Here is an 11,548-nt window from a genome sequence, read left to right as displayed (position 1 = left end):
GACACTGGACTGTCCCACAGACACTGAACTAACCACAGACACTGAACTAACCACAGACACTGGACTAACCACAGACTCTGAACTAACCATAAACACTGGACTGTCCCACAGACACTGAACTAACCACAGGCACTGGACTAACCACAGACATTAGACTAACCACAGACACTAAACTAACCACAGACACTGAACTAACCACAGACACTGGACTAACCACAGACACTGGACTAACCACAGACATTAGTCTAACCACAGACACTGAACTAACCACAAACACTAAACTAACCACAGACACTGAACTAACCACAGACACTAAACTAACCACAGACACTAAACTAACCACAGACACTGAACTAACCACAGACACTGAACTAACCACAGACACTGGACTAACCACAGACACTAAACTAACCACAGACACTGAACTAACCACAGACACTGGACTAACCACAGACACTAAACTAACTACAGACACTGAACTAACCACAGACACTGGACTAACCACAGACACTAAACTAACCACAGACACTGAACTAACCACAGACACTGGACTAACCACAGACACTGAACTAACCACAGACATTAGACTAACCACAGACACTGAACTAACCACAGACATTAGACTAACCACAGTCACTGAACTAACCACAGACACTGGACTAACCACAGACACTGGACTAACCACAGACATTAGACTAACCACAGACACTGAACTAACCACAGACACTAAACTAACCACAGACACTGAACTAACCACAGACACTGGACTAACCACAGACACTGGACTAACCACAGACATTAGACTAACCACAGACACTGAACTAACCACAGACACTGAACTAACCACAGACACTGAACTAACCACAGACACTGGACTGTCCCACATACACTGAACTAACCACAGACACTGAACTAACCACAGACACTGAACTAACCACAGACACTGGACTAACCACAGAAACTGGACTAACCACAGACATTAGACTAACCACAGACACTGAACTAACCACAGACACTGAACTAACCACAGACACTGAACTAACCATAAACACTGGACTGTCCCACAGACACTGAACTAACCACAGTCACTGAACTAACCACAGACACTGAACTAACCACAGACACTGAACTAACCATAAACACTGGACTGTCCCACAGACACTGAACTAACCACAGACATTAGACTAACCACAGACACTGAACTAACCACAGACACTGAACTAACCACAGACATTAGACTAACCACAGACACTGAACTAACCACAGACACTGGACTAACCACAGACACTGAACTAACCACAGGCACTGAACTAACCACAGACACTGGACTAACCACAGACACTGAACTAACCACAGACACTGAACTAACCACAGACACTGAACTAACCACAGACACTGAACTAACCACACACACTGAACTAACCACAGACACTGAACTAACCACAGACACTGGACTAACCACAGACACTGAACTAACCACAAACACTGAACTAACCACAGGCACTGAACTAACCACAGGCACTGAACTAACCACAGACACTGGACTAACCACAGACACTGAACTAACCACAGACACTGGACTAACCACAGACATTAGACTAACCACAGACACTGGACTAACCACAGACACTGGACTCTCCCACAGACACTGAACTAACCACAGACACTGAACTAACCACAGACACTGAACTAACCACAGACACTGGACTAACCACAGACACTGGACTAACCACAAACACTGAACTAACCACAGACACTGGACTGTCCCACAGACACTGAACTAACCACAGACACTGAACTAACCACAGACACTGGACTAACCACAGACTCTGAACTAACCATAAACACTGGACTGTCCCACAGACACTGAACTAACCACAGGCACTGGACTAACCACAGACATTAGACTAACCACAGACACTAAACTAACGACAGACACTGAACTAACCACAGACACTGGACTAACCACAGACACTGGACTAACCACAGACATTAGACTAACCACAGACACTGAACTAACCACAGACACTGAACTAACCACAGACACTAAACTAACCACAGACACTGAACTAACCACAGACACTGAACTAACCACAGACACTGGACTAACCACAGACACTAAACTAACCACAGACACTGAACTAACCACAGACACTGGACTAACCACAGACACTAAACTAACCACAGACACTGAACTAACCACAGACACTGGACTAACCACAGACACTGAACTAACCACAGACATTAGACTAACCACAGACACTGAACTAACCACAGACATTAGACTAACCACAGTCACTGAACTAACCACAGACACTGGACTAACCACAGACACTGGACTAACCACAGACACTGAACTAACCACAGACACTAAACTAACCACAGACACTGAACTAACCACAGACACTGGACTAACCACAGACACTGAACTAACCACAGACACTGAACTAACCACAGACACTGAACTAACCACAGACACTGAACTAACCACAGACACTGAACTAACCACAGACACTGGACTAACCACAGACACTGGACTAACCACAGACATTAGACTAACCACAGACACTGAACTAACCACAGACATTAGACTAACCACAGTCACTGAACTAACCACAGACACTGGACTAACCACAGACACTGGACTAACCACAGACACTGAACTAACCACAGACACTAAACTAACCACAGACACTGAACTAACCACAGACACTGGACTAACCACAGACACTGGACTAACCACAGACATTAGACTAACCACAGACACTGAACTAACCACAGACACTGAACTAACCACAGACACTGAACTAACCACAGACACTGGACTGTCCCACATACACTGAACTAACCACAGACACTGAACTAACCACAGACACTGAACTAACCACAGACACTGGACTAACCACAGAAACTGGACTAACCACAGACATTAGACTAACCACAGACACTGAACTAACCACAGACACTGGACTAACCACAGACACTGAACTAACCACAGACACTGGACTAACCACAGACACTGGACTAACCACAGACATTAGACTAACCACAGACACTGAACTAACCACAGACACTGAACTAACCACAGACACTGGACTAACCACAGACACTGAACTAACCACAGACACTGGACTAACCACAGACACTGAACTAACCACAGACACTGAACTAACCACAGACACTGAACTAACCACAGACACTGGACTAACCACAGACACTGGACTAACCACAGACACTGGACTAACCACAGACATTAGACTAACCACAGACACTGGACTAACCACAGACACTGTACAAATACCTTGGTGTCTTGCTTGATGACTCCCTCACCTTCAAGCCCCATATTGACAATCTTAAATTGGGTTTCTTCTTCCGAAACAAATTTTGTTTCTCTTTTGAGGTGAAAAAGCGGCTTGTCACTGTAACTTTTTGATCCATTCTAGATTATGGAGTCCTGATGTATATGAATGCCTCAGCTAAATGTCTAAGTAAGATTGATGCTGTTTCTTATGCTTCTCTGAGGTTAACTGTGGAGCCCTGACCCATCATTGTGAACTGTATTCTCCAGTGGGATGGCCTTCTTTGTCCACCAGGAGGCTGGGACACTGGTGCACTTTTATGTACAAGGCCATGCTTGGGCTACTGCCCTCCTACATCTGTAACCTAATCACACGGAGAACTGTTGATTCTTACAGTTTGCGTTCAAATGATCAGTTGTTTCTGTCTGTTCCATTTGCCCGCACAGAGCTGGGAAAAAGGGCTTTGGTCTACTCTGCTCCTACTACATGGAACATGCTGCAAAAAGACTGGAAAATAACTGAACTGATTTCTTTGAATGCTTTTAAATCCAGGCTGAGAGCACTTGAGACGACCTCCTTTACTTGTAACTGTTTTTTTTTATAATTTTAATTGCTGTCTGTATGTTGTGAGTGTGACTGTGTAACTTTTGCTGCCTCTTGGCAGGACTCCCTTGAAAAAGAGGTTTTTAATCTCAATGGGACTTTCCTGGATAAATAAAGGCTAAATAAAATAAAAAATAAAACTGAACTAACCACAGATATTGGACTGTCCCACAGACACTGAACTAACCACAGATATTGGACTGTCCCACAGACACTGAACTAACCACAGATATTGGACTTACAGGCATATGGAGTCTCATCGGCATCCTCCCGCTGCTCCTCATCATCACATTATCTCCAAATACTGTCAGAACAGCACTGTCCTGATACTGTCCTGCTTTAACACCCACTCAGATCTAATAATAACACTTCTGCCTCAGATAGAAACTAACATGTTTTAACACTTTCAAATTGAAGTGCACAAATCCTCTCGTGAGTAAACGGAGGATGCAAACATCAAACCAACGCGCGCGGCCGCTGAGCGCACCTGAGAAGCACGAGCAGGTGACCATCTTCCGGTGGTTTGGTCGGTGCCGTGAGGAGGAGGAGGAGACTTGGAGAAAAACGCTCAAATGATCCGGTTTAAAACGGAAACATGTTCAGGAGGAACCATCGCGCGACAGAGCGCGCGCTGCGCCGCGCCATGACGGTGCGCAGCGCGCGGACAGCACGCGGACACGGATTACTGACAGATTACGCACGGCGCAGCGCGCGCTCTGGTTCGGAGGAGAGAGCAAACACTGCTGTTACTATGACAACTACAATTTTGACAGTATTACTACTACTGTTGCTGACGTCACAATACTACTATCTGTAGTACATTACTGCGACACTCAACTACTTCTTCTTCTACTGCTACTACCACACCACCACTACTACAGCTATTCTCTGTTCCTAAATTAAGTGAAAGTCTATATTCTTATTTTGGGATATTTTGGGGATACATTTGAATATTAGATTATGATATTGGTATTTTGATTATTATTGTTTCATGTGAGTTATTTCCATTAGTTTATTTTGCTACTTGGGGCATAAGGGTGGAGTCTGTACATGGGTGTGTCTATATAGCCAGGTAGCCAGGTGAGACTCAGGTAGGCACCTAATGGGTTAATGTTTTTTTTACCAGGAAGCCAGGACGCAATGGCAGGATGACAGGGCAAGAGAGACAGCAAAGTGTTTTTTGTTGTTTGTTGCCTGCTTGATTGAAAACCTTCAATCATCATCTGGACTTATTCATATATCCTGCGTAAGATTCGCCCTCTAGGTGCCTCAGTGGCTTTATTATGAGTTTGTGTTAAATTTATAATTTGTTTGGAATTTTAGTTATTTATAGACTATAGATATCACCACTACACTACTATCTGTAGTACACTACTGCAACACTCAACTTCTTCTTCTACTACCACACCACTAGTACTATCATCACGGCCACCAGGGGGCGTCTCCGGGATTCTGGGTCCAATGGAAAGATATCAACCAGGAATGTGAGGGCGTGGCCAAGTTTGTTTGACTGACAGCTCCACTAACCTGTCTTTATGTGCACACACTACCTCAGCTGTCTAACGAGATCTTGGCTGCCCACACAGATTTAATTTATCCACAGTCACTACACACTCTGCTCCTCACTGCCTCAGCTCTGAACACCGCCCTCTAGTGGCAAAACCCACTCATAACACCTCCCCAAGTCCCAGGGGCGTGTCCAGACTTTTGAGACTGGGGTGGTCTAACTTGGGCGCTGACTTATTTACCCTTTCTCACTTCACCCAAAACATCTCATTTATAACACAATTTTTTTTTTCTGACAGGGCTATTAGCCAATCACAGTTTAGGATTTTTGGGCTGATATCCAAACTGTTGCAACAATCAGACTTTCAGAACTGAAGTCAGAAGATCGACTTCCCAACTCTGAAACCTGGACCACCTGAGGAGCTCGGGGCAGCAGAGAGAAGAAGAGTCTTTACACCAACATGTGCTTCATTCTCCTCCAGACTAAAAAAAAACAGATAAGAGCAAATATTACCAGAAGAAGAAGATACTTCAACTGTTGTTTTAAACTGCTCCTGCTTCACAGTCACTGTAAGTCGTAGTGATGTCATTGTGTTTGTCAGCTCCGGTTTACATCTGCTGAATGATTCCTTTCACTGATATATAAAATAAATACTTTTGTTGGTGCTCTGAAGAAACATTTTCAATACTGAACTTAAGCAGGCAGAGCCCCCTGTCTTTACATGACCGTGTTTGTGGTTGTAGTGTGTTCTTTTAAACAGCAGGGGGCGCTGTTGTCTCCGATGAAGGTGTTCCTGTGGCTGTTTGCTGGTTTGACTGCAGGGTTTCAGTTCACCTTGTTTTGTGTTCTTTCATTTCCTCATTGATGGATTGATATCTTTATTTCAGCGTTAATAAAATAAAATGACTAAAGTAGTAAACAATAACAAAGTGAATCTAAAAAACAAACATGTCCAACACAAATATTGTCTGGACATGTGATGTGAGGTGTGGGGGTTACTCCCCCTCCTCTCCCTCCCAGGAGGAGCAGCTAGTGGTGTAAATCTGTTTGTGGACATGTGGAGTGTGTAAGAAAAAATCTACCCCCCCTCCTCCTCCCCCACGGACACGGGAAGAAGCACCATAAATAAAAAGGAGTGGAGGGTGATCAGGTGTGCTTTCAAAAGATAGAGATAAAAATCAAAGAGGCGGGACTAAAAGAACAAGTCACAGGTCGGGGTCAGGGGTCAGCTTTTGTTGTCGCCTTTTTGTTTGAATAAAAACACTAAATATCTGCACAGTGACATGAGGGAGGCCTTTCTTTCATCACAGAGGTCAATCCCAACTCAGAAGAGTGTTCAGGAGTTTAACTTCTAAATAAAACAGGCTGCTCTTCAAATGTTGGAGAAAGAGGAAGACTTGTTTGTTTGTTTGTTTGTTTGTTAAAAACCCGACCCTCTGACAGACTGTGACTGGGACAGTCTGTATGAATGCTTTTTGTCTCTATAGATGGGAGGCTTGTGCAATATCATCGAGCCTGCACATTCTATTCAGTCTCACACACACACACACACACACACACACACACAGACACACACACACACACACACACACAGACACACAGACACACACACACACACACACACACACACACACAGACACACACACACACACACACACACACACACAGACACACACACACACACACACACACACACACACACACACACACACAGACACACACACACACACACACACACACACACACACACACACACACACAGCAGAATCAGCAGACACATCAGGATGAAGGGAAAGCGTTGAGGCAGCAGAATCTCTTAAAGCTCGTTCTTTTGTCTGGCCGGCGGGGTCCTCGCCCCCCCCTCGCCCCCCGCCCGTATATATTGGGGTGTCCAACTTTTTCTCTCTTACACTGTGTGTGTGGTTGTGGGCCAGGTCAGGAAAACATCCAGTGGGCAAAATGTCGCAGTACTCTGGAAAGGTGAGTGACCGCAGGATGGAGGTTGGATCACCGGCGTGCTGAGGACGAGCATTTGATTTGCAGATTTTAGAAACTTTTAAAATGGACTGAAAACATTGAAAATGGCGAGGTTGAATTCTCCTGACTTTCAGTTGGAGTTTGGAGCGATGATGCTGACTGTTAACCCTCCGGAGTCCAAAGGGTTAAAGATTAAAATCATTTCTTTGACTTGAAGTGTTACATTTAGGATTTTTATAAAGTTAAACTGAGTTCCTGTAAGTTCTTGCAGCTTCTTGTTGACTTCTTTTAAACGTCAGTGAGTAAATCTCTCAGGGCGTTCAAACACAGGATGCTAAAATGCTAAACGAAGCTGCATCTCCACTTTCTGCCAGCAGGGGGCTCCACTGACTGGCTCCAGCGTTCACACTCACTTTCAGGTTCTACAAAAAAAACCTGAAGACTCTTTGACTCCGCCCACTCAGGTGTTAACTAATAAGAGTAGAGTTGCCTCGTTTTCATCGCGCAGCTTGAAGAGCGTCACATTTATCGATTTCTTTCACTTCAAACCGTTCTGACCCGCCGCCTCGTTCTCGCACAGATTTCTTAAAAAACATTTGACTTCCTGAATCTCGTTGTGACTGACTGACGTCTTGATTTCTCCGTTTTCCCTCCAGATCACCTTCTACGAGGGGAAATGCTTCACCGGCAGGAAGCTGGAGGTCAGAGGAGACTGTGATAACTTCCAGGACCGCGGCTTCATGAACAGGTGACCTTTAAACTCTGCAGTCTGACTTCTTTCACCTGGTCACACCTGGTTACACCTGGTCACACCTGGTTACACCTGGTTACACCTGGTTACACCTGGTCACACCTGGTCACACCTGGTCACACCTGGTTACACCATGGTCACACCTGGTTACACCTGGTCACACCTGGTCACACCTGGTTACACCTGGTCACACCTGGTTACACCATGGTCACACCTGGTTACACCATGGTCACACCTGGTCACACCTGGTTACACCATGGTCACACCTGGTTACACCTGGTCACACCTGGTCACACCTGGTCACACCTGGTTACACCATGGTCACACCTGGTCACACCTGGTCACACCTGGTCACACCTGGTTACACCTGGTCACACCATGGTCACACCTGGTCACACCATGGTCACACCATGGTCACACCATGTCACACCTGGTCACACCTGGTCACACCTGGTTACACCTGGTCACATCATGGTCACACCTGGTCACACCTGGTCAGGGTTTTTTACTTCCTGCTTCAAAGCTCACACAGAGACTCTTCAGGTTCTGATAAACGTTTGTCTTTTTTTTTTTCAGGGTGAACTCCATCCGTGTGGAGAGCGGCGCCTGGATCTGCTTCGACCACCCCGACTTTAAGGGCCAGCAGTACATCCTGGAGCACGGAGAATACCCAGAGTTCCAGAGGTGGAACTCCCACAACGACCACATGGGATCCTGCAAACCCATCCGCATGGTAAACTCATTTAACTCATTAAACCAGCCTGAACAGGACGAGTAGAGGAACACACAAACAACATGGACTCAAAACCAAGACCACTCTGTGATGGTCTTGGTTTTGGTCTCGTCCCAGAATCAAGACCACTTTTTGAAGGTCTTGGTTTTGGTCTCGTCCCAGAATCAAGACCACTCTGTGAAGGTCTTGGTTTTGGTCTCATCCCAGAATCAAGACCACTTTTTTGAAGGTCTTGGTTTTGGTCTCGTCCCAGAATCAAGACTACTCTGTGAAGGTCTTGGTTTTGCTCTTGTCCCAGAATCAAGACCACTCTTTGAAGGTCTTGGTTTTGGTCTCGTCCCAGAATCAAGACCACTCTGTGAAGGTCTTGGTTTTGGTCTCGTCCCAGAATCAAGACCACTCTGTGAAGGTCTTGATTTTGGTCTCGTCCCAGAATAAAGACCACTCTGTGAAGGTCTTGATTTTGGTCTCGTCCCAGAATCAAGACCACTTTGTGAAGGTCTTGATTTTGGTCTCGTCCCAGAATCAAGACCACTTTGTGAAGGTCTTGGTTTTGGTCTCGTCCCAGAATGAAGACCACTTTAACTCAGACGAGAGGACGTTAAAGAGAAGAATATCTCCACCTTAAGGCGATGAGAATGTGACCATGAGACCAAAGAGCCAATGAGAGCAGAGTAAACTTTAACTTCCTGTTTTCTGTGTTTCTTCGTCCTATCAGCACGGCGAGCATTACCGCATTGAGCTGTTCGAGGCCTGTAACTTCTCGGGTCAGTGCGTGGAGATCTGTGAGGACTGCCCCTTCCTGCAGAGCCGCGGACTCTCCAAGAACTGCATCAACTCTGTCAAGGTGTACGGAGACGGAGCGTGAGTCCAACACACACACACACACACACACACACACACACACACACAAAGTAAATACAAACATTGAAAACATGAAAATAGAGAACAACAGGACATACAGTATGAAGACAATATAACAAAATCAGGACAGTTCACTCTTCACTACAAATCTTTCTGACATCAAAACATTTCTGAGTCAATTTGTATTTTAGAAAAAGACAAAGAATCATTAAATAAAGAAAGAAAAGAAAGGATTGGATAAACCTGATTCAGAAACAAAATCCAGATTCCCAGAGTTTTAAACAGCACTACACACTTTGTCCACAGGGGGGCGCCAGAGTCCCCCCTAACAGAAAGTTTTCATCTGGTTTATTGAGGTTGTTTTTGTCTCGCTCTGCAGCTGGGTGATGTACGAGGAGCCTAACTTCCGCGGTCGCATGTACATCGTGGAGCGTGGAGACTACTGCAGCCATAACGAGTGGCAGGCCCAGAACCCCAACATCCAGTCCATCCGCAGGGTCGTCAACTACTTCTAAAGCCCCGCCCCTTAACCTCAGCTCCCCTCCCCCTCCTCCACCTGTTCCCCCTCTGTAATCATGTACAATAAAGAAACCCAGACTGAGATCAGAACGCAGGTTTTTTATCAAACATTCTGTGTGTGTGCGTGTTGTTTTCTTACAGCCGAGCGACTAAACCTACACATCCTCTTTTTGTTTACATCGCTGCTCTTCATCAGGACAGGTGAGCAGACGGGATACCTGAGAGTCAAAGTCTAAAGTTACATCTGCAGATTTAGATGTTTAACAAAAGAGGGGAAACATGTGACCAGGTTTAGCCGGTGTTAAAAAATGAAGCTGATGTTGAAGTGTAACATCCTGCAGTTCCTGGAGTGTCCACTAGAGGCTGGCTGCAGAAGCACAGGAAGTCACATACACACCCATTCTAAAAAGCCTGTTTTTACAGCAGAGATTAACATGTTTACAGCCTGGTTCAAAAAACCAAATAGGTGTGATTAGCTCATGTCTCGATGGACACACACTGTACGGGGGGTGAATGTTTTGATGACTCATCAGTTTTGATTTGATGAAGGATAAGAGTTATTCACAATAAGGCGTGTAGCTGACCTGATTGACAGGTGGGCGCGGTGTAACGGTTTGTCAGGAGGTTTAAAACCCGCCTCAGCTCCAGCTCTCAGCCTGTCGTTAGGTTGACTGAAAGTTAGACTGAGACAGCATTTCCAGCATGGAGACCGCCATCGATGGGACTCCAGCGCCCCCTGCAGGAGCAGACGGGGGACGACACTCAGGCTTCAAACATTAAGATTTAAAAGTGGGCGTGTCAAAAGTGTTGATTTAACTTTTAGGAGTTTAAAGAATCAGAGTGAGAAAATATGGAGGAGTTGTTCAATGAAGAAGAACGCAGAGGACAAAATGATAAAAACATCTTCATGAGATCCTCAGGGCCCGACAAGGAAGTCCAGGAGGCGGAACTTCACGAACACGCCACATGTTTCTGCTGCTGTTTGAAACTCACCTGGGACACCAAAACTGTTCAACATCTTTACAAACACGAGCTCTCTCTCTCCGTTTGTTGTGATCTGATCTTCACTCCTATTGGACGTCACGGAGCATCCCCGTTGATCATTTCTAAACGTGACATGAACAGGTGTGTAAGCGGCGTGCAGCGCCCTCTGTTTCCTGTCTCTAAAGCTCCTCCACACGCTTCATGAATCTGAACGAGTAAAACGACACATCACACACATCAACCTTCATCTTTTATTCTCATCACACGAGACAATCAACATAAACATGACGTGAAATCAAACTGCTGACGGA

At 45.4% G+C, this 11,548-nt stretch overlaps 2 protein-coding genes and 1 long non-coding RNA gene across 5 annotated transcripts in view; 1 reads left to right on the top strand and 2 right to left on the bottom strand.

Annotated features, from left to right (window-relative positions):
• Nucleotides 1-7,273: 7,273 nt before the first annotated feature.
• On the top strand, nucleotides 7,274-10,361 carry crygn2 (crystallin, gamma N2). The gene is made up of 5 exons (XM_061064698.1): nucleotides 7,274-7,389; nucleotides 8,043-8,134; nucleotides 8,714-8,870; nucleotides 9,589-9,734; nucleotides 10,114-10,361. The coding sequence occupies exons 1-5, from the start codon at nucleotides 7,369-7,371 to the stop codon at nucleotides 10,247-10,249; spliced, it is 552 nt and encodes a 183-aa protein (XP_060920681.1). The 5' UTR covers nucleotides 7,274-7,368; the 3' UTR covers nucleotides 10,250-10,361.
• On the bottom strand, nucleotides 8,573-9,471 carry LOC132994380 (uncharacterized). The gene is made up of 3 exons (XR_009676661.1): nucleotides 9,457-9,471; nucleotides 8,619-9,101; nucleotides 8,573-8,587 (listed from the first exon to the last, which is right to left on the bottom strand). It is a non-coding gene; the product is annotated as an uncharacterized LOC132994380 (long non-coding RNA).
• A 1,113-nt stretch (nucleotides 10,362-11,474) lies between the features above and the next one.
• nub1 (negative regulator of ubiquitin-like proteins 1) overlaps nucleotides 11,475-11,548 on the bottom strand; it is a 63,520-nt gene continuing 63,446 nt past the window's right edge. For all 3 annotated transcript variants that reach the window (XM_061064016.1, XM_061064014.1, XM_061064013.1), the window contains exon 15: nucleotides 11,475-11,548. This exon is cut by the window's right edge and continues 452 nt beyond it. The gene's annotated coding sequence lies outside the window, so the exon portion shown is untranslated.

This window comes from Labrus mixtus, chromosome 19 (genome assembly GCF_963584025.1).
Source record: "Labrus mixtus chromosome 19, fLabMix1.1, whole genome shotgun sequence".
Lineage (NCBI taxonomy): Eukaryota > Metazoa > Chordata > Actinopteri > Labriformes > Labridae > Labrus > Labrus mixtus.
The sequence above is the reverse complement of the archived record's forward strand: the minus strand, read 5'-3'. Positions and strand labels throughout refer to the sequence as shown.